Consider the following 21722-nt stretch of genomic DNA (forward strand, 5'->3'; position numbering starts at 1 on the left):
TTCAACCCTTATCTACAATGGCATTTAGATACATATCGCAGTACTCTTCGATCGGGAGCTCTTTGCACCCAAGCGTGCCCCTTATCTATGCACGAAGATCAAGCAGCGCTTAGCCTGCATGTTCGACGATCTCGCTCACTAGAACACCATCTTTGATGTATGTCTTGATCTGCTCCGGGATGGGACACTCCTTGGTATCCTCATCGGTTCCCTCCTTGGGAGGAAGCATGATATTGACAGCCGTGGATTTGCTCGAGAAGACCTCTGTGCCCAAGCTCTGGCTGCCGAGGTAGACGGTGGCACCGTCGACCTGGTCAAGCAAGAGAGTAGGGACGACACCGTCGATCTGCAGGGCGAATTTCGAGGACTTGATGACATCGAGGCTGCTGACCAGGGAGTCCACGATGATGGAGAGACCAGTGCAGTTGTCGATGGAGATTGCATTCGCTTTGTTGGACACCTTGACGACGGTCTTGTTGCACCGGCTGATGAGGATGGACTGGTTCTGCTGAGCGCCGATCTCAATGATGCCATCAGGATTATCGAAATTCTCGAGGAGCCACTTGTTGCCTTCGAGTTCCTGGCGAGGGGGCTTACGACCACGCATGCTATCCGGCTTGGGCTTCTTACTCGGGGCAGGAGACTTGGAACGGGAGATGCTGCCCTGCGAGATTGGTCGCTCGGAAACGGTCGAACCTGTACGCAGATTGGGGTTCTTGTGCGTCATCTCTGACTTGTCAACCTTGCGCAGGCTGGATGTGATGGCGTCGCCTTGGTTCAATTGAGCGAACACCGCGGACATGTCGGCTGGTGCGGCAGCTGGTGCCGGGGGCGCACCAGGCGGCGGAGGCGGAGGAGGAGGAGGGACTCCTCCAGGGACGTTCAAGGTCGGCACCGGGGGAGGAGGCGGGGGAGGCGGTACCCCCCGGCCAGAGCCAGCACCACCCTTGATTTGTCTGAGAGCTTCCTGCGCATCAATACCAGACTCCTCATTCCAGGTGAGCCCCTTAGGATAGTGTTTCTTCAAGTATGCGGCAAGCGACTTGTAGATCTGATAGTAGGCCTGGATATACTGGACGTGGGTGCGGTCCCTGCAACAATGTCAGTGTCCATGCACTGCCTCTAATATGACCCGGAGTCTCACTTCTCTTTGTACTCCTTCAGCACCTTGTTGCCGTAGTATTCAATGCCTCCGATCATCTCACTGACAAACTCAGAAGGCTTCGGCTCGAAGAACCAGCCCAAAGCAACAATGCCCTCCGCGACAGCGCTGAGATGGTTGAAGAGAGGCGAGGCCCTATTTGACTCGCGGATGTTGTTGATGGTGTCGGACGCAGTGTGAAGCTCGGTCATGAGCTCTGGCGGCTGAGGCGTGGGCTTCCGGGCCTTGGTGGAGACGTATAGGTAGGTGCGCTCGGCTTCGAAGGCCTGAAGAACAGCCTTGGACTATAGCAGGAGTTAGAAAAGTGGAAGGTGAATGATTCTGTTTCGAGCCGCATATCTCACCTGCTCCGCGACAAGACCGCCAATCTTGTCGCCCAGCTCCACGAGGCTGCGAACATCACCATTGATCAATGCGTCGAAGTCTTCGATTTGTGGAGGGAGCGAAGGGGCTGCAGGAGGCGCCGGGGGTGCGGGGGCTTGTTTGGGAGGTATGGATGCAACTGGTTCAGGGGTAGCTGCAGCTCCAATGTGCTTTGGAGGGGTGTGAGGGTCATCAAGCGACATGGCCATGTCCTCCAAACGGGAGGTCGCGGCTTCCAGCCTGTTGAGTATACATCGTCAGCGAGTGGGCAACAACCACCATGCGCAACCAGATAGATTGACCGGAAGAAATTAACCAAGTTTCAGAGATAAATAATTCGATATACATACCGCTTGATGAGGGTTGTCAAGTTGTGCATATGGCTACCAGACGCCATCTTGAAGTTCAAGCCCCTGGCGAGGCAAGGAGGTCACTTGCAAGATGATGAGTTCTCCAAGAGGTGGGATTATGTGGGTAATATCACGCTTCAATTGAGCTCAAGGATTGTATAGTACTGAAATAAAAGGATAAAAGTCCGATGCTCGAAGCAATCACCAGGTGGGATTCAAGCAATGGTGGTAAGTTCCCAGCGATGATGAGATAGATGCTCCTGACCGTTTGTTCCTGAGGCCACCAGCTCCACACTAGCTGGCGCTTACGTTACCATACACCAAGCTGTTGGAAATAGTACCAGTTTACATGACGTTGTTTGTATAAAACCGTAATGCATGTACCCATCTATCGTTATCCATATCATGCAGCTTTGTAGTACTAAGTTCCCCGCGAATAATCGCTCCATAGGATAAAGAGATGGCCTAGCTAGACCTGAAAGTCTCGCCATCAGATACAGTCAAAAATCTTGGAATCGGAGATCATGGCTCAGCAAGTACCTCTCGCTGAAGGAGTTGATAATGAGGTCGAGTTCTGCACATTGGGCATGTTTATCCTCGGTATGCTTTAATAGTATGCCCGTCGCGGGACAACCAGTACTGGTGGCACGTACTCACGGATTATAGATGAGATTGAATTCGGCGGATCCAGACCTGATGTGAAGAATGTCATCGGCGGTGCAGCTTCTTATGCCGTAATCGGCGCCCGTCTCGTCGCTGGCAAGGAGCATTCGAACTCCGTGAGCTGGATTGTGGATGTTGGCTCAGATTTCCCTGCAGAGGTTCTGGATGTCATCAAGACATGGGATACTGGCTGTGTCATACGGGAAGATCCTGGAAGATTGACCACCAGGGCCTGGAATGGGTATGGAGTGAATGAGAAGCGAGGTAGGTCTCATTCAGCGTTGCTACGGAACCCCCACACGCCTCTGTATAATAACAACCTCGGACTAGATTTTAAATATCTAACCCCCAAACTGCGGCTTGAGCCTTCAATGCTCTCTGACTCCCAGGTCATTTCGAAGACATTCCACATGGTGTGTTCTTCATCCCGCTGCATTAGCATTGTGGAAGATATAATGCGCAGACGAGATGAATTGCAACAAGCGGGCAAGGTTCGTTCCGCCGCCGATGCTACGACCAGACCAATCTTTGTGTGGGAACCTGTACCAGATCTGTGTACACCAGAGGAAAAGGAGAAATTCTTTGAAGCAGCTCGAGTGGTCGATGTGGTTAGTCCTAACGAGTTAGAGCTGGGTATGATGTTCGGCCAGCCCGGATGGAGCGAGGACAATGATGCCGGCCGGGATGTGGTGGCAACCATCCTGCAATCGGGTATCGGACCTAAAGGGGAAGGGCATCTGGTCATCCGAGCAGGGAAAGACGGCAGTTATACGTTTTCAAGGAAGCAGAGGATCTGGTTCCCGGCCTACCATCAACCTAGTATTTCGGAAGCTACAGCTGTTGTCGATCCTACGGGAGCCGGAAACTCTTTTCTCGGAGCCTTAGCTCAGGGTCTGATCAGTGCAGGGAGAGATCCCGGCATTGTCATTGACTCGGTCTTTTCCGAATGCGAGGCCTGGCAGAGTGCCACGAGGAAATCGGGGATGCATGACAATATGCCAATGGCCTTGATTTGCGCCACTGTCGCCGCAGGCTATGTGGTGGAACAGATCGGGGTACCCCGAATGACAAGGTCAAGCGATGGACGGGAACTCTGGAACGGAACTGAATTTACGGAACGAGTCCGTCTGTACACGCAGAAATTGTATCGAACACTCGAAGAGTCTCCCCGAAAACACTTTCGGAACACTTGACCGATTCAAAGAAACGCCCTTCTATTGTCGTACAGCCCGCAATTAGATGAAACAAATACCAGTCATGCCATCACACGCTTCCTCCTTTCCCTTTCTCTTCGATCGGGGCGAGATTTTTATGAAGCGTTCTTAGCGGCCTGCTGTTTCTCGTGTTCAATGATTTGCTTGCTCCAGCTGAGGAGAAATTATACATATCAGCTCGTAATCCCCACAAAAAAAAAGGTACACAGGCAAGGTGAACTGACTAGCGACTGGGGAAGAATCTGCCGGGTTCTGGCATTCTATCGCGGTGCTCACGCTCGGCACTGATGCTCCAAGTCATTGCAACAACTCCAAGGACAGCAGCGCCCATGATAGCGGTGTTAAGTCTCCAGTTTGCAGGCTGAGCGTACCAGCCTCCAGCGGGAGACCAGACTTCCTTAGGGTACCTACGACATGACATGGGTTAGCAGCAGCTCGCGGCGGCGCTGTAGCAATTGATACATACGGGATCTTTCCGCCTCCGCCCATCTTGTCGATAGAGAGAATAGACGAATATAGGAAGAAACGGTGGACAATGGATAGCGGGAAAAGCAGTCGATCCAGGCGGGTTGGAGCCGACTTGACCATCGACGTCCCTCGTCCAGAGATCCCGTGACGCTAGTGCTGAATACGGCCTAGCGTCAGCACTCGATCACCAGATCCCGTGACTTCCGCTGAGCTTGACTTTTCTCCAGCGACCAAAAGTTCGCATGTCCAGTATAATTTGAGCGATTTGGATTTCCCAATTTCCCTGCACTCCATTCTTCTGGGCAGCCAGCTTTTTCTAATCTCTCGGTATTGCTTGGTTCAGACCCCTCGGGGAATACATATTTGTCCAGATGAAGAGACTGCAGCTCCTTCGATGGAGCAATTCAGTCCTTTCACCACGGGCCCGAACTAATGTCCGCCTGCATCAACGTCTTTATGCCGGTCTACGGCATCAGTCGACTTCTTCGCCTGTTTCTCAAGCCGAAAACATTCAATTGATTGACGAACAAACATTGATCTCGCCAATCCCTCCCTCCAACTCCCGACAGTCGAGATACCTCCTCCCTTCCCCCCCGGTCAAAGCCGCACGCGAGTCCCCAAAACTTGCCGCACTCCATGCACGACTTTACCTCCCTTCGCGATTACCGCTCGAGACACTAGCTCGCTCTCTGGTAGATGCTTCCGCGGACCCAAGCCCTGATTTCAACAATGAATCGTTGGCTACATTAGGCCATGACCTCCTCACTCATTACGCCTCCGAACATCTCGTATGCACATATCCTCGGCTCCCCCTGACCGTGATCTTCGCAGCCATGTATGCGTATGTCGGTCCTAAGACTCTCGCCGCAATGGCACGGGAGTGGGGTGTTGAGATGGCAGTCGCCCCTGGAGGAGAGGTCGACCCCGGTCTGTTGCAGTTCAAGAGGGTGGTTCCCGGCACGGATCTCAACGCGGAGCCCGTTACTGGTACCGCCAGACCCAACGAACATCGCAAGTCGTGGAGAAAGTCGGTCACATCCAGAATTGTCTACGATAACGAATTCGGTGATCCGGTTAAGGAGGTCGCCGAACCATTGGCGCAGTCAGTCGCCGAGTCCCAGAGCGCCCAAGGCGTCACCGCCGAACAGGCCAGTGCAACATTTGTGCGTGCCGTGATGGGCGCCATCTACCTTCACGCCGGTCGTCCTGCGGCCAAGCGTTTCTTCGAGCAACACATCCTCTCCCGACACCTTAACATCTCCGATCTGTTCAATTTCTCGCAACCCGCCCGCGATCTCACCCGGTTGTGTGCGCGCGAGAACTTTGAGCCTCCCGTCGCCAAGATCATCAGTGAAACCGGTCGTAAGAGCAGACACCCTGTCTTCGTCGTTGGAATCTTCTCTGGTCAGGATAAGTTGGGCGAGGGCGCTGGCGCCAGTCTGCTTGAGGCTCGGTCAAGGGCAGCTGTTGCCGCCCTCAAGGGCTGGTATCTGTATAGCCCCCTCAATGTCCGTGTGCCCAGTTCGATGGAGGAGGAAGGAACCGCACCCTGGAAGCCGGTCCATGTCGACCTGGGTGAGGTGATTGTGTAAGATAAATTTGAACGGAAGCCGGTGCTGATGTTGGAATGGTGATGTATTATTTGACATAAAGGGCTGTCCCAAGGGATATTTTGACAAAGGAATTACTACTTACTCCTTCTTTGCGAGGACAGGTGTTGTACAGTATGGGCAATGTTATTTTGTTTTCTTTTTCTTTTTTCTTTATTCTTCCTATTTTTGTTTTATCTCATGGGTTTTTGGTCTACTCTCCGCCTCTTTCTTTACCACCACGGATTGGACACTGGAGCAAGATGTGGGTTTGAAACGGATACATTACTACCTAAGTATCGGTGTATAGAAGTACGCAATAGACTCATTCCTCAATGATAAGCAAAGCATTCAGAATTGTATGGTCAACTGGTGGGAACCTTCTCGTTCGCTGGGGGTATTTTGAGACTACACCCCGGGAGCTCTTCGCATCTACGTTACACGGATCGTACATGTCACTCGAGATTGACGATCTCATCCTCCCAATTCCCACTGTTCCTCACCCGATCCAGATACTCCCCATACTCCTCCCAAAGCTCGGCAATGCTCTTCCCAAACAACCCCTTCCAGAAACCCTGCTTATCCGACTCCGCATCCTCACCCACATACCCCACCCGCAGCAATCGGTCATTCAGCATGCCAACGGCACCCTTCCCAACCCGCACGTCCTCCAGCCACGCCAGGAAGTACGCCGTGTGCTGATATCCCTGGTCCCACTTGTCCGGGCGCTCCTTCGCCGACGCCGGGCGCTTCCAATGCGGCGGCTCCAGACCTGCTCTGAGACGCACGAAATTGGCAATCCCCTCAATCAGGCCGCCTGGTGGGCGGGGGGCGGGGTCCGAGTCCGAGTCGGACTCAGAGGCGGCCCCCCGCGGAGACGTGTGTTGGTAGCAATGCACCAGTTCGTGGGTTAGGACACCAGTGATTTCGGCTTCGGCTGCGGGGCGCGGGTGCTTGGCTGTGCTGGTTGCGATGTAGGAAAGTGAGAGGTGAATTTCCTTGTGGTCGTCGTCGAGGTCTGTGCCGGTGGTATAGGCGACTCCGTCGATGTCGCGGAGCAGGACTGTGACAGAGCGCGTGGGGGGGATAGAGGGGGTGAAGGATGGTGTGGGATGCTTCTTGGTGGATGATGGTGAGGGGGGAGTATAGAGGTATTGAATGATGGCAGCTAGGGCGGTCTCGAGGGTTGATGCCAGGTCGGGGACCAGTGAGAGGAAGGAGAGGACGGCTGGATGGCGCACATTGTTGATGTGAAGACGGAGGGTGGGTTTGGGGAGCCCTGGCTTGGATATTGGGGGTTTATCGCGTGATGTGACTATCTCCTGTCCATGAATTGGTGATTCGGAGTCAATTGGCGGGGCGAGGATCCTGGGGACTGCGGAGGGCAGTGGGTTGGGGGAAGTTGACATCTGGACTGGGGGTTGGCTTGGGTTCAGAGAGTGTTTTGAGACAAAAGGCTACCGATCGATGAGAAGATTGCTGCAGGACCAGGATGTTCTTATTGTCGACGCAAGTTTCAGCCGCGCTGAGACACTGGTCTAAGATTGAGCTGCATGGGGTATATCTACCTAAGTTACTGCAGTCCTTACAGATGTCATCTGCTCGGGTACGCAAGATATACTTCGAATTACTCGGCAGCAGCATGCGAATTGTACTCTGTAGGTAGGTATCTAGGAGGTACCAACAAATCGTGTTGTCAGACATCAGGCCAATTATCTGAGTGTTATGCATCAATTTGGCGGTTTTAGCCTCACGCAGCCTATTAGTTAGATCAAGCCTCTAAACAATAATAAGCATGTCTGCGTAGTAAGTCACTATCTAGATGGTCCAAGTGCCCTTGTTCACAAGAAGATCCACTGTTGGAGGGGCGATCGCGTGGAGTTGTTGACAGCCTCGATGACGTAGAATCTGTCTAGTAAACAATTGGGGTTCATCGTTTGAAGAACGATATTTGTTCAGACCGGTCGATCTATAGAAGTAAAATCTAGATCAGTTTCCAGTATCTACTCAATGACAAGCTGTTTGATTTTCACTGGGCAGTAAAGCTATAGACTACTGTAGTATAGAGCCATTATTATGGATGCGGATATATATTATTCAGACGCCTCCGTAGACTCGGACCACATGTTAATTACCTTCGCAACATTAATCTCAAATGTCTCTGATGATCTGATCATCCCTTTTCCCCTTTAATAATTTATCTCTTATCACTCACACAACCTGTAACTTCTCACTCAACAGATCCACCAGACGCATCGTCTCTATTCACTTGCTTCACATTATCTTCACATTCTCCCAACGCAATCTCCAATCCTCGCCCAAGCCGGAGCAAGTTGGGCAGCATCATCCAGAATAGGACTCCCGTCCCACGCCGTAACCATGGCTCCTCCGACTTGCGGGTAAACAAAGCACCAGGACAGGAAAAGGAAAAAAAAAAGTGACAACAAACACCGCAACCACAAAAACCAAAAACTTTCCCCCGCGCGACAATCGCGCTTCAGTCCTCAAAGGGTCATTTCACCTTATAATCACTCGGCGAACTCCTATGATTCATCTATATACATCTCGAAATATTCATCATCCGATCCATCTCTCGTCGCAGTACATTCTGGAAAAGAGTCGGAGCGCTTATCGCCGCGTCTAATCGCTTATCGGCATCTCATTCATTTCCCCCTCCGCTACTTCTCTCCTTCGATCGACGACGACTGTCACTCGCAGTCACTCGCACTCGCCGCTTTCCAGTCTCAACGTCACCTTTTCCATCTCCTCTCTTTATACACCTTCCTCGCGTCGTCAAGGCTCCATCGCTGCCGGCCTACTCGTCGCCGTCACTGTTGTACAACTGTTACCTGCCATCGCGACTTCCTGAACTTAGCACAGGTATGTGTTCTTTCCTCGTCCTCGTCTGGTGGACGGTATATCTTCGTCGCCCTCGATCGCCTACCTCCGTCTTGTTTCTTTTCTCTTCACCATTTTCGAATTGCTCAGATCCACTGCGTACATTGCGTACTTTCTGCGATCCACTGCGATTCCACAACTTCTTCACTACGATTCAACTGCTATTATACAGTGTTTCAACCGCTTTGATTCTGTGTCCCCAATTGCTGCTTCTATTGTGCTGTGTACCCTACTCTGTACTCTGTTCTGCGTTTTGTGCTTCTGTTCTGTATTGCGCTTCGTACTGCGTGCTGTCTTGTGTTGTGTTTTCTAAAGCTTTCTATCAAAGAGGCTTCGTGACTTGAAGACCACCGTGCTAATCATCACCATGGAGTGCAACAGATCTGTGCTCTGAACCCATCTGCTTGGAACCCCGTGACGATTGCGCTTGCGCTTACTCTCTTCATCTCCTGTAGCCCTCACAAGTTCTTGTGCTACCTCTTTACCTTCATATTTCTCTATGTCCCGCTCGTCGTGACCCCGGCGGAGGTCAAGCAATTTATTTCCAAGATGGAGTCCAGAGCGACGGAATTGGTGGTGGCCTTGAAGAATTCCAATCTGTCAGTGGACACCAAGGTTGGCCATCTTTTAGGCATCAAATCCGACATCAAGCAGAAAAATGTCCCCGAAGGGGCGGTACCGCCAATCTTCGAGTCTGTACGCCTGGCAATTTCGTCTCAACATTCATCTCTATCTGGAGCCGGGTTTTCCACACTCGGCCATCTCTTGAAGCGGCTGTTCATCCAAGAACAACATCATTTGATCTCAGTTCAAGGCCGCATTCTTTATCCGTTGCTTGTAGAGCGTCTCGGAGACCACAGAGAACGTATTCGCGCTCAAGCTGCCCAGGCATTCACCGATCTGTGGTTGGCAGCCAGTGAAGAGGTTGAGCAATATGTCCTCGAACAGGCACTCACTAGTAAAAACCCAAGAGCTAAAGAAATGAGTATGATCTGGCTTTCGAACGTAAGTCATTCATCTACTCCGTTCTTTCACTCCACGCAGATCCGTCCTTGGCATCCTCTGACAACTGTTCTGCTGTAGATGACTAAAAATTACGGTCTCTTGTTCCGCTCATATGTGCCGAGCCTTGTGGCGTGTCTGGAAGATGCGGACAGCGCTGTAAGAAACACGGCCAAATCCACTGTTATTGAACTATTTGAGTGCGTCCTTCTCTCTTCGGGATTGATCTGTTCCTTCCTGCTTGACTCCATGATGCTAACATTATGTAGAAACGCTCCTGAACGTGCCAAGTCTGATTTGAGGAGACAGATGGCTGCACATAATGTGAGAAAGTCATTTGTGAACGCGATCCTCGCGGGTATCGGGCTCGGTTCTACCGATTCGGATTTCACATCCCGACCTGCTTCTCGGGCAGATGGTCTGGTCCATCGTCCTATGTCTCGTGCGGAAATACAGCCCTCTAGATCAATGTCGCGCCTCGCCGGTGCGCCTCTTCGACCCGTTTCCCGAGCGGAACATGCACACTCTTCCGTGTCACAAGAATCTGTTCCCTCTCGGCCTGCGTCCGTTCTATCTTCCCACTCCGAGAGTTACAGAGAATTCAGCAGAGAAAGTAAGTGCAGCCCTCAGCGTCTCCGCGACACATCTGATTCTGACTTTGCGGTGCTCTCCCCAGCCGCTGAACCAGAACGACCCAAAAGCCGTCTGGCTCCTGCAAGAGCGGAGTCGGAACGGACTCATGCTTCGCATCCGGTCGCTGTTAATGTTGCGCCTCTGCCTCAACCATCCCGACCTTCCTCTCAGGAGGGTGAAAAGGTCGATCCCCTCTTCATGTCCTCCGCTCGGCAAGTGGACGAGTTGGTGCGCGATTTACTTCCCCATTTTGAGGGCCGGGAGTCCGAAGACAACTGGCTCCGCCGGGAGAAGGGTGTCCTCACTTTGAGGCGCCTCACCCACGGAAATGCACCAGACGACTTCGCGTCAGCATACTTCACCGGCATGAAGAGTCTGTTGGATGGGATTTTCAAAGTCGTCAACTCTCTCCGCACTACCATGTCAACCAATGGTTGTCTCTTGATCCAGGACTTCGCCAGGCGGTGTGGTCCAAGAATTGATCCCATGGTCGAAATCATGATGCAGAATTTGATCAAGCTTTGTGGTGGCATGAAGAAAATCAGCGCCCAGAACGGCAATGCTACTGTCGATGCCGTGATCGAAAATGCCACTTTCACCACACGGATCTTGCAGCACGTCTCAAGCGCCTGCCAAGACAAGAATGTTCAACTGCGTCTCTATGCAGCTGGATGGCTGAAGACATTGATACAAAAGCAAAGCCGCCATAAGAGTTCCATCGAACATGGTGGGGGTTTGGACATGATTGATAAGTCCCTCAAGAAGTGCCTCGCCGATGCCAATCCAGGTGTGAGAGAGGCAATGCGCGGTACCTTCTGGATGTTCTATCGTGTATGGCCTGACAGAGCCAATGAGTATGTCCACCACCGCCTTTTTTGCGTACAACTTCCGAGACATTCTTGACTGACAATGAGCAGTATCCTGTCGAATCTGGACAACAAGTCTCGTTCACTGCTGGAAAAAGACCCGGCCAATCCGAACGTGGACCGCACAGCCCTGAAGACCACGGCTCCTTTGCGTAAGGGTGCTGCAAGTGGTTCGTCCACCATAGCTGGTCGTTCCGCCCTCAAAGAAGCAATTGCGGCCCAAAAAAAGGCCAGACTTGCGCCAGCCAAAGCGACACCCCCTCCCCGGCCCGAATCTGCACAATCTGCATTGCCCGAGAAGCATTCCTCGTCCCACACCCTTTCTAAACCATCTGTTCGGACAGTCCCCACAGGCGCCGCTCTCTCATCTCTCTCATCTGCTCCTATGCGGCCAGCAGCTAAGCCTCGCAGACCTGAATTGAATCGTCCCGCAACGGCGGATCCGTATGCTGGGCGTCGGACTGCCGCAACCGACTCCAGCCTCCGTCAGAGCAATCGCATTGACGGCTCTCCGAGTGCTCCCAAATCGAAAACATCTACACCATCATCAAAACCAGTCAGTAGCACCGGATCCTCCCGCAACAGAGCCGACCCTGCCGGCACCACCAGAGATCGACCCAAGCGCCTTATTCTTCCGAAGACTAGAGCTCCTGATTCACATTCAAAACAGCCACTGAAGCCCACCAAAACTCACTCGAGAAACAACTCGGACGAAATTATGCCCGTGCATTCCCCACGTAGCGAGTTCTCTGCTGCCATCGGCAGCCCCCGTTCTCCAATATTTGCCCAATTGGGTAGTCCGCTGGCGCCACCTGCACACCTCATCCAAGAACAAGGCTACGTTGATGACGTTGTTGACCCGACTCCTCAATCGGTGCCCACTACAGAACAGCTCCTTCAGACACCTTCTCATGACCCTGCTGCAGGGCCTTCTGGATCTGTTCAGCGTCGACGGGAATCCCGGGAATATGCAGCTAAATCAGAACCCGTCGCCATTTATGAAGACGCAACCCCCAGCAAATCAGACCACGAAGAGAGAGGTAGCTCTTCGGCCATTGTACTAATTGAGAACCAACCCCCCAACCCAAGCCCCAAGCCTTCCAAGGCAGATACTAACTCGCCCATTGTTGTGAACAATCGGGTAAGCACTCAGGATGATCTTGTCCCGCATCTAACCGGTGGTTCGGGGTTTCTGACTGAAGCAGGGCCTGCCGTCGTTGAAGCATCGGAACTGCCGCATTCCGTCGCTGAAACGAGCAAGGGTCCTTTCACGCACGCTTCCTTGTCAGTAAACCAGCAGCCAGACCCAGTTACGGATTCTTCGGAATCACTCGAGCCATCATCATCTTCCTCTCTTCCGACTGGGTCCCCTATGGCGAATAACAATGAAAACAACGCTTTCTTTGGCACCAAGCCCCCCAACATATCCTTAGTCAATCGATCACCACCTAAGCACAATGTTTTAGAAGAACTTCCCTCCAACGAACCTGGACATCGCGATAACAAGCTTCGTCAACCTGCTCCGGGGAAAACCGGTGATGAGGCTACAACACCTGCTGAAGATCCTTCTCGCCGCCGCTGGAAGAAGGTTGAGACGGCGGAGCGGCGAAGAAGCATTAGCCCACGGTCGAAGGACCCCATCAAGGCCCGAGAGATGCTTGACAAAGGCATCCAACGGATCCGCGCGAAAACCATGGATATTCTTGGATACCGTAAGCTTCAAGGACTTATCAGATACCATGACTCTATCTTTACGGACGAGGATAAATATGACGAGATGTTACTGGCCTTGTTCGACGAGTTGGAAAGCCCACCCGACGACAAGAAGCAGCCCCTTGGTCGACCCTTGGACTTGAAAACTCAAGTCCTTCTGACCATTCGATTCATGTTTATTCATAACAAGCTTTATTTCTCGGCTTATTATCCCAAGGCGCTGAGTGCCTTAGTTATGGCTCGAAAATATTATGATGGAAGTTGTCACATTGTTAGCGGGCTGGAGGAAACTGCAGATGATATCATTACTGTTTGTGAACCTTCTGATGTGATTGATCCTGTGCTGGATGTTATTATTACGGAGGAGAAGGATGAGAAGGGCTATCGGGCCATCCTCATGGGTGTCAGTGTGTTGACTCGCATTATCGGTCGCCTGAATTCCCGCAAGGATGGCACACTCGAACACCCCCTGGAGCGACTCGGAGAGTTTGCTGCGAATCAGTTGACTGATCGTCAACCCGATGTGCGGAGATTGACCGTGCAGCTATGTGTACAGTTGCACAAGATGGTCGCTGACGACGAGGACTTTTGGCGGATATTAGGGAACCCTCGGGAGAACTCCCGAAACCTGTTGACTTATTATATCTTTAAGAAGTGAAGCATGTATTAATTGAAGGACCGTATAGCTTCTTTTTACGACTGTATTCTATTACTTCTACGATTTGACATCCTTATCCACATACTAACTCCAGAACCGTGGCCCGGCTTTCGGAGCAAGACTAGGGGGAGATATTGTCTGCGACTCGTAGTTACCATGATGGGGGTGTCGTTCATCAACCGCGGCGTTTTTATGAGGTTGATCTCCTGGTGCGGCTACATCCTCCGCTCCGCTGCCCCGAGTAATCTTTGATTCCTGATGGCCAGTTCCCCTCAAGGCGTAAGGGAATTTCAAGTCGGATATAAGACCACCGGGAGTTTGGAAGGCCGCACGCATGGTCGATAGGTGAATTGGAATGTAAGTGGAATGGAAGCTCTGTACGCTGTAGACTCGATAGTCACTAGGTTTCTTCTAATCTTTTCCCCCCTTTTTTTCTTCTCTCTTTTGGCTCCGTTGTTCTTGTCATTTTCCTTTCTGGTCATATTCGGCTCGTTTCTCCCAGGTGCGGTCATACTCGACCCATCATGGACTGGGGGAATGGCGAAGGCCGGTCGAGGATCGGCCAGCTACGATGATTGCGTCACCGAGAGAGACTGGTGATCTCCACGACACGTCACATGAAGGTGGAATTCTATCTCGACTCTCGACTCTTGAGCCTAGATTGGTGGGCCAGATTACAGGTTTAGTGGGCGACCACTTCATAAGGAGTTGAGGCCCGAGACACAAATCAGATTAGATGCTGATCAGATTAGATCAGACAGTGGGATTGGGAATGGGGATGTTGCACAGAATCATTAGTCAATCGTAGATAGGTCTTCTACTTTGTAGATACTTGGGTATGAGCCCGTACTATCTTACCACTGGGTAGACTGAATCATCCGATATTTGTGAAACGTAAAAATGGTGGGGATACAGTGCGAAGATCACTGTCGATAGTCGACACATGAAGGAAGCCAAGGGGAATAGCTGACATGCATTTCAGTCGATGTCTTACATCTCAATATATAACTACTGCATATCTTTAATTCCTTCTCGAATACCCCCCCTTCTTCCGCTAAATATCAGCCACAAACTAACTTCGACGGTGGTTGAACGAGAGAAGGTTATCAATCAATCAATCAATCAATCAGATTAGATAAAAAGGATGGAAAAAACGCCAAAAGTCAAAATCATCAAAAACCAAATCCCCCAAACAGCCAAACTAAACCAATACTACAGAATCAACTGAAGTTGTGCGTATCACGTGAATTGGAGTCGAAGTTGGGAAACTACTGTGGGTAGGAGTTGTAATAAGTGGAAATGCAGCCGTGAATGGCCTCAGTAGCTGTCATTTTCGGCGTTCATTCCAAAAGTGCTCACATTCTTGATGGGATGGCTGACTTAGATACTTAATATATCTATTTCAGCCCAACGATGGGAATCATTAACGTGATAGTCCATAGTCATGGATGTGTAAGGGATTTGATTTTGCTCTGTAGAGGGCCCTATTTTTCTCAGCTGAAATGGGGAATGATTAGACAGCGAACAGAGTTATCAGATGGGAATGTTTTCGACTAAAGAGTGGGACGCTGTACTTGGCATTGGGCGTTGCAATCCTATGAGGCTATGGAACACTATTTGCTACTAGGGAGTCAACATTCATCCAGGATGGTTAGGTGAGTGTATCTATCTATCTATCTATCTATCATTATTTGGATTCAGAATTCAGAAGTACAGTCACGGTCTATGACAAAGGTCAGGAGACGGAGATAATCTGGATAGGAGTCTACGAGACATGGTTCCGTCTCCCCTCGGTTAACTATTTCGACGGCCAGATTGATAACTTCTTCTGATCGACATTGAAAACCTTTCCTGTACAGAGAATGGATCCCCCCACTGGGGCCTCTTTGTCGCCGAGCGTCTTTGACTGGCTCAGTGGCTATACTGATGTCCCCGTCAGTCCACTACTACGTATTTTCCATTTCCCACCAGGTTGATTTCTGCAGCGGATTTCGGCCCTTTATTTTCAGTCCTTTTCACAAGGACAACAGGTACGTACGACTTAGTCAGTCTACTGATGCTAGTTACACATCTCGAATAATCAACAACCCTACTCGATTCGGCCCTCTCTCCATGCAACCAAGTGGAGTGTGGCTCGCTCCCTAGTCCCTCCCTCGGTCCCTCGGTCCCTCCGTCCCTCTCTCTCTCTTTCTCTCTCGCCTCTCGCCCGTCCGACGTCTTCCTCTCTGCTGTCCGGGTGTCCCCGCTCTGATGCGCACGAGGGATCCTCTTTCTTCCTTCTTGGTCCTTCTATTTGATCCATGGCGTCAACCGGACCTGACGAGCAAATCCTTAACCTTGCGCCGCAACCGGAGCCACTGGAGTTAGTGAGAGAGTGGTTCCCCCCTCCCCTCCTTCTTCTGGAGACTGGAGTAGTTACTGGTTAACTAGTATGTAAATATGATAATATCTCTCTCGCCCTCTCTCTCTCTGTGTGTGTGTCGGTCCACGTTTCAAATCTTCCCTGGGTCTTAGCTAGAAGCTAGTCAGTCTGCTGAGCGAGCTTCTTCTTCGTTGGTGCTTTTCTTTGTTTTCTTTTTCTTCTTCTTCTTCTTCTTCTTCTTTTTTTCATTTATTCTTTGTTGTGTTTTGGCCCAGCCATCCAGTCCCAAGATTGTATACCTCTATCTAGTACCCGGTTGAAGATGCTATGTGAGATGCTTATCTGATCTTTCAGCGTTCTTGCTGCTATACCGATGACATCTTCATTATTCTTGTCTGCGATGCAGGACTTATAGAGCGGGTAGAAAATTGTTGGATTGTACATATTGCACACAGTCTATGAGCTACTGCTGCTGCGGCCTCCTTCGAGCATAGAGCTTCGATTCCCACGGATCTAACAGACGATCCTAATTGTGCCACTGCGATACTCTTTCAATCACCCCGGAGGCAACTGCTTCAGCGGCAACCATGACACAGGCAGTTTCGGGCAAGGATGGCCAGAAGGATGCATCGTCAGCGGTATGTGCAACCCTTCTCAGATATTCAGATCAGGAACTAAGCTGACTGATTGATCTTCCGTGTGACAAGATGCAAAAGGTGAAACGGTACATCCCGACCAAGGAGGATCTTGGAAGATGTTTCGCCTACATTCGGCTCCTCTTCTCGCTGGATTACACGATCACCGACGTCCTGCTCATAGTCGGTGGCGTGTTCTTCGGCATCTGCGCCGGCCTCCCCTTCCCTCTACTTGGAATTGTCTTTGGTGATCTGATCAACGAGCTGAACACGGTCACCTGTAGTTCCGAGGCCAGCGCGCCGACTGAGCTTTCATCGGCGGTGCGCACGAAAGTGTTGTATGTCATCTACATCACCATCGCAAACTTCTGCTTCATCTACATCCACACAACATGCTGGTGCTTGGTGAGCGAGCGCCTGGCGCGCCGCTACCGGCGCCGCTACTTTGAGAGTATCATCAGGCAGGAAGCCAACTTCATCGAATCGCTTCCGTCGGGGGACATCGTCTCCCGGCTTGTCAGCGACATTGAGGTCGTGCAGTCCGGCACCTCGGAGAAAGTGGGTCTCGTCATTTCGACCCTGTCGTATTTTGTCGCCGCCTACATCGTCGCCTTCATCAAGGTGCCGAAGATCGCGGGTATGCTGGTCTCGGTGGTGCCCTGTTTCTTCCTGATGGCTCTCGGCGGAGGCCACTACATCAAGAAATTCGCGGGCCGCCTTGCGGAGAATGTCAACGCCGCGACGTCCATCGCTTCGTCCAGTCTGTCGCATCTGACGCTGGTGCACGCTTTCAATGCCAACGACCGGCTGGAGAAACGTTTTGCTGGCTATCTCTCGCAATCGAGGAAAGACGCCGTCAAGAAGGCCGCTACGCACGCTGCTCAGCTGGGCTTCCTCTACTTCATCGCCTACTCGGCCAATGCGTTGGCCTTCTGGGCCGGTGCCCACATGATCTCGGATTCGGTGGCCAACGGGGGCTCGGGAGCCTCCGTGGGCGCCGTCTTCACCGTCATCTTCGTGCTCATCGACGCGTCTTTCATTCTCAGCCAGGTCGCGCCGTTTATCCACGTCTTCGCCTCCGCAGCGGGCGCTTCGGAGCGGCTGTTGCAGGTAATCAACCGGCCGTCAGCGATTGATGGGACCTCGGATGAGGGCGACAAGTCGGCCGGATTCGGGCAAGAAGATATCCGCTTCGAAGACGTTCACTTCACCTATCCCTCGCGACCAGATGTTCCCGTGCTGCAGGGCGTGACGTTCAACATCCCGCCCAAGAAGCATACGGCGATCGTCGGTCCGTCCGGCGGAGGCAAGTCCACCGTCGTTGCGCTTCTGGAACGGTTCTACGACCCCAAGTCGGGAAACGTCATGATCGGGGACAAGAACTTCCGGGATCTCAATGTGCGCTATCTGCGCGGAAACATCGGGTTCGTCCAACAGGAGCCGTCGCTGCTGGACCGCACGATCCTGGAAAACATCGCATATGGTCTGGTTTCGTCCGCGGCCGAGAAACACCAGCGACTGGCGCCCTTCATCCTCGACTCGAGTCTGCCTGATCTTGCGCAGAGGATCCGAGAGGGCATCTCGGAGAAGGATGCGCTGAGCGGCTATGACGGCTGCGTGGCCGAAATCGTCGATCTGGTCAAGGAGGCGGCTGCCAGCGCAAACGCGCTGGGGTTCATCGAGGCTCTGCCGCACGGTTTCGCCACGAACGTAGGCACGGCGGGAAACCAGATGAGTGGCGGCCAGAAGCAACGGATCGCCCTGGCGCGCGCACTGGTCCGTGAACCCTACCTGCTGATTCTGGATGAGGCGACCGCGGCGCTCGATTCGACGAGCGAGCAGCTGATCCAGGTTGCGCTGGCCAAGGTGTCCGAGCGCATCACCACGGTCTCGATTGCGCATCGGCTGGCGACGGCCAAGAGCGCGCACAAGATTGTCGTTGTCCAGGCTGGCCGGGTCACGGAGGAAGGATCCCATGGGGCGTTGGTTGCGCGGGGCGGGGTGTATGCGGAGATGGTGCGACTTCAGAATCTGGGTCGGCTGAATGCGAAGGATGCTGCGTTCCCGCAGGATATGATTATGGAGCAACGGGCCATTCCGGAATCGCGGGATCTGCTGGATGAAAAGCAGGCAATGGCTGATGCCCATGAATCGGACATAACGGAGGATACGGTCGTGGGGGAATCGCCGCCCGGCTCCCAGGACGGAAGTGAAGATGAAAAGAAGAAGAAGAAGAAGAGGCAGCGTTCCGGGTGGTTCGTGACTCGATACATGTTCTCCCTGGTCCGACCCAACCTGCACTGGATCATGCTAGGGCTTGCCATGTCCGTCATCATCGGCGGCAGCTACTCGGCGGAGGCCATCGTATTCGGCCACACGGTTGGTAGCCTGAGTCTCTGCAGGCCAGCCGAAGCGATCAGCCACGACGGCAATCTCTATGGCTTGCTGTTCTTCATCCTCGCCCTGATCGAACTGGCCGCAAATGTGGTCGGCGGCTGTGCTTTCGGCTGGGCCGCCGACAAAGTGCTGTACCGGATCCGGGTTTTATCGCTGCGGTCGCTGCTGGGTCAAACGATGCAGTGGCACGGCTCCGAGGACCGGACGCCGGGCACCCTGATCACATATATCACCGGTGATGCGTCCGCGCTGGGCGGGATCACGGGCACCACCATTGGTCTTCTGCTCGCGACTGCCGTCAACCTGATTGCGGGCCTGGTGATCTCATTCGCGATCGCATGGAAGATCACCATCGTGCTGTTCCCGACCATCCCCGTGCTGCTGGCGGCGGGGGTGATGAAACTGCGCGTGCAAGCGCAGCTCGCCGAACGGCACCAGAAGGCCTTTGCGAAAGCGACCGCCGTCACAGTCGAGGCGGTCGACAACATCCGCGCCGTGTCTGCATTCTCCCTGGAGAAACAGTCGTATGCAGTCTACAGCCGGGCGCTCCAGGCTCCCTACCAGGCCACCCTCAAGGCCACCTTCCACGGCAATGCTTGGTTAGCACTGGCGTTTAGCATCAGCAACCTGGTGTATGCGCTCGCGTACTGGTGGGGCTCGCGCCAGATTGCCGAGGGCCGCTATTCCCAGACGCAATTCTTCATCGTCATGCCGGCGTTACTGTTCAGCACGCAGTCGTGCGGGCAGATGTTTGCCCTGGCGCCCGACATCTCCAAGGCCGGGGTGGCGTCGTCGAACATCGTCGAGCTGCTCACGACCCGCTCTGCGGAAGAGGAAGTGAGTCCGGGCTCGTCGCAGAGCATCCTGCCGTCCCGCAGCCTGCTCGCGGAGAAGGCGGCGGCGGCGGCGGCGGCGCGGGATCTCGAGGCGCAGGAGTATGCGCGCTCGGCGCAGCGACGGGCCACGGAACGGGGCGGCATGGGCGCGCGGCTGTGCGACGTCCACTTCACCTACCCCAACCGCCCGGAGCGACTGATCCTGCGGGGGTTGAGTCTCGAGATCCCACCGGGCCAATTCTGCGCGTTGGTGGGGCCCAGCGGATCGGGCAAATCGACCACCTTCGCGATGCTGGAGCGGTTCTACCGGCCCAATGCCGGCGCGGTGCTCATCGACGGGGTGGACGTCACCCGGCAGATCGGGACGGAGTTCCGCGACGACATCGCGCTGGTGCCGCAGGAGAACGTCCTCTTCGAAGGCACGGTGGCCTTCAACATCGGGCTGGGCGCCTGCCCGGGCCACGAACCCACGCCGGCGGAGATCGAGGAGGCGTGCCGCATGGCGCAGATCCACGATGTGATCGTAGCGCTACCGGACGGGTACCAGACGCTGTGCAGCCGCGACGGCAAGCAGTTCTCCGGCGGACAACGGCAGCGGCTGTCGATTGCGCGGGCGCTGGTCCGTCAACCGCGGCTGCTCCTGCTGGACGAGTCGACGAGCGCGCTGGACGTGGAGTCGGAGAAACGCATCCAGGAGGCGCTGGCGACGCTGGCGGGGCGCACGACGGTGGTGGCCATCGCGCATCGGCTCAACACCATCCACCGGGCGGACCAGATCTTCCTGATTGAAGACGGACGCTGCGTGGAACAAGGCACGCACCAGGAGCTGATTCAGCGGAGTGAGACGTACCGCACGAGTGTGATCCACCAGTCGCTCGAGACGTGAGGCGCATTTGGATCGATAACATCGGTTGGTAGGTCGGTAGGTAGTCCATTCGGGACATCGACCTCGTTCCAGATGAGTTTCCAAATGAAAGATTAATATTAGATCTCTCTCTACTCCGTAGTCCTCTGAAACGGTTGTTTCAGGATTGTTCGAGACGGGACGAGATGATCCTTAGCGTGAAGCGAGGAAATGGGATGTAGACGTAGTCAGTATGGGTACTGAGGAAGGAGGAAAGCAGATTGATCAGACTGACAAGTGAGTACTATGTATCCTCTTGTTTCTATCTCTCTCTCTCGGATGTCTCTCTCATGTATCTGTTAGGTTGTATTCTGTAACTATACAGGTCATCCTCCCCTGCCCCCTTCCGCCAGCTTTCCCAACCTCATCCCCATCACTTACTTTTCTTCTGCTTCAAACCAATTCCCTCTTCTCTCTTCTTCTTTTTGATCTCTGTAATCATCACTTACTATATTCTATCCACCACCACCATCATCATCTCTCTGAATTCATTCGCCACGGGAAGGAGGGAGTCCCTCTAACTACTCCCGTAATTCCAGGAGTTCAGGCTGTTTTGCTGCTCACACCGCCCGAGTCGATCTGAAACATCTCTCTCTCGCCGTTCTTAAAAAAAGTTCCCCCAAACCCATCGCTTCAGAGAGTTCTACTCCTTGTCGGTCGAACAATCATTCCTTTTTCGTTTCTTAATCTTCAATCTTGGGAATGTCTGGTTGTCATCTTCTCTAGTAGTAAGTAAAAAAAAAAAAAGACAATCCCCCTTTCTCCCCAGTCTGTTGTGCTCTCTGTTTTCCTCCCTGCCCCCTTCCCCCTTCCCCCCCCTCCTCCTTATCCGGGGTATCTTCTTTCCACCCACATCCTCTACTACTCAGTACTAAGGACTACTAAGGACTACTACTACTAAGGACTACTACTACTACGACTACTACTACTACGACTACTACTACTACTACTACTACTACTACTACTACTACTAAGTACTACTACTAAGTACCTCCCCCCCGGTCCATCT

General features: G+C 52.9%; 7 protein-coding genes across 7 annotated transcripts, besides 10 other annotated features; 4 read left to right on the forward strand and 3 right to left on the reverse strand.

Annotated features, from left to right (window-relative positions):
• Nucleotides 1-109: 109 nt before the first annotated feature.
• capA (adenylate cyclase-binding protein) lies at nucleotides 110-1922 on the reverse strand (the record flags this gene model as incomplete). The annotated part of the gene is made up of 4 exons (XM_001268982.1): nucleotides 110-1091; nucleotides 1145-1446; nucleotides 1507-1765; nucleotides 1876-1922. 4 exons carry the CDS (start codon nucleotides 1920-1922, stop codon nucleotides 110-112), a joined length of 1590 nt encoding a protein of 529 aa, XP_001268983.1.
• A 477-nt stretch (nucleotides 1923-2399) lies between these two features.
• On the forward strand, nucleotides 2400-3731 carry ACLA_022720 (ribokinase family protein; the record flags this gene model as incomplete). Its single annotated transcript, XM_001268983.1, has 3 exons — nucleotides 2400-2475; nucleotides 2542-2802; nucleotides 2869-3731. The coding sequence occupies 3 exons, from the start codon at nucleotides 2400-2402 to the stop codon at nucleotides 3729-3731; spliced, it is 1200 nt and encodes a 399-aa protein (XP_001268984.1).
• A 116-nt stretch (nucleotides 3732-3847) lies between these two features.
• Nucleotides 3848-4241, reverse strand: ACLA_022730 (uncharacterized protein; the record flags this gene model as incomplete). Its single annotated transcript, XM_001268984.1, has 3 exons — nucleotides 3848-3905; nucleotides 3977-4159; nucleotides 4219-4241. 3 exons carry the CDS (start codon nucleotides 4239-4241, stop codon nucleotides 3848-3850), a joined length of 264 nt encoding a protein of 87 aa, XP_001268985.1.
• Nucleotides 4242-4591: 350 nt separating this feature from the next.
• ACLA_022740 (mitochondrial 54S ribosomal protein mL44) lies at nucleotides 4592-5812 on the forward strand (the record flags this gene model as incomplete). The annotated part of the gene is made up of 1 exon (XM_001268985.1): nucleotides 4592-5812. The coding sequence occupies one exon, from the start codon at nucleotides 4592-4594 to the stop codon at nucleotides 5810-5812; it is 1221 nt and encodes a 406-aa protein (XP_001268986.1).
• Nucleotides 5813-6264: 452 nt separating this feature from the next.
• Nucleotides 6265-7218, reverse strand: ACLA_022750 (basic secretory family protein; the record flags this gene model as incomplete). The annotated part of the gene is made up of 1 exon (XM_001268986.1): nucleotides 6265-7218. The coding sequence occupies one exon, from the start codon at nucleotides 7216-7218 to the stop codon at nucleotides 6265-6267; it is 954 nt and encodes a 317-aa protein (XP_001268987.1).
• A 1473-nt stretch (nucleotides 7219-8691) lies between these two features.
• ACLA_022760 (uncharacterized protein) lies at nucleotides 8692-13579 on the forward strand (the record flags this gene model as incomplete). Its single annotated transcript, XM_001268987.1, has 6 exons — nucleotides 8692-8724; nucleotides 9089-9712; nucleotides 9791-9909; nucleotides 9979-10322; nucleotides 10386-11196; nucleotides 11260-13579. The coding sequence occupies 6 exons, from the start codon at nucleotides 8692-8694 to the stop codon at nucleotides 13577-13579; spliced, it is 4251 nt and encodes a 1416-aa protein (XP_001268988.1).
• Nucleotides 13580-14302: 723 nt separating this feature from the next.
• Nucleotides 14303-14337: a microsatellite.
• Nucleotides 14338-14684: 347 nt separating this feature from the next.
• Nucleotides 14685-14708: a microsatellite.
• Nucleotides 14709-15241: 533 nt separating this feature from the next.
• Nucleotides 15242-15265: a microsatellite.
• Nucleotides 15266-15728: 463 nt separating this feature from the next.
• Nucleotides 15729-15757: a microsatellite.
• Nucleotides 15758-16141: 384 nt separating this feature from the next.
• Nucleotides 16142-16185: a microsatellite.
• Nucleotides 16151-16181: a microsatellite.
• Nucleotides 16186-16528: 343 nt separating the features above from the next.
• On the forward strand, nucleotides 16529-20695 carry ACLA_022770 (ABC transporter ATP-binding protein; the record flags this gene model as incomplete). Its single annotated transcript, XM_001268988.1, has 2 exons — nucleotides 16529-16579; nucleotides 16649-20695. The coding sequence occupies 2 exons, from the start codon at nucleotides 16529-16531 to the stop codon at nucleotides 20693-20695; spliced, it is 4098 nt and encodes a 1365-aa protein (XP_001268989.1).
• Nucleotides 19867-19888: a microsatellite.
• Nucleotides 20696-21582: 887 nt separating the features above from the next.
• Nucleotides 21583-21622: a microsatellite.
• Nucleotides 21601-21698: a microsatellite.
• Nucleotides 21601-21699: a microsatellite.
• Nucleotides 21700-21722: the final 23 nt, after the last annotated feature.

Source organism: Aspergillus clavatus, genomic scaffold (genome assembly GCF_000002715.2).
Source record: "Aspergillus clavatus NRRL 1 1099423829805 genomic scaffold, whole genome shotgun sequence".
Classification (NCBI taxonomy): domain Eukaryota; kingdom Fungi; phylum Ascomycota; class Eurotiomycetes; order Eurotiales; family Aspergillaceae; genus Aspergillus; species Aspergillus clavatus.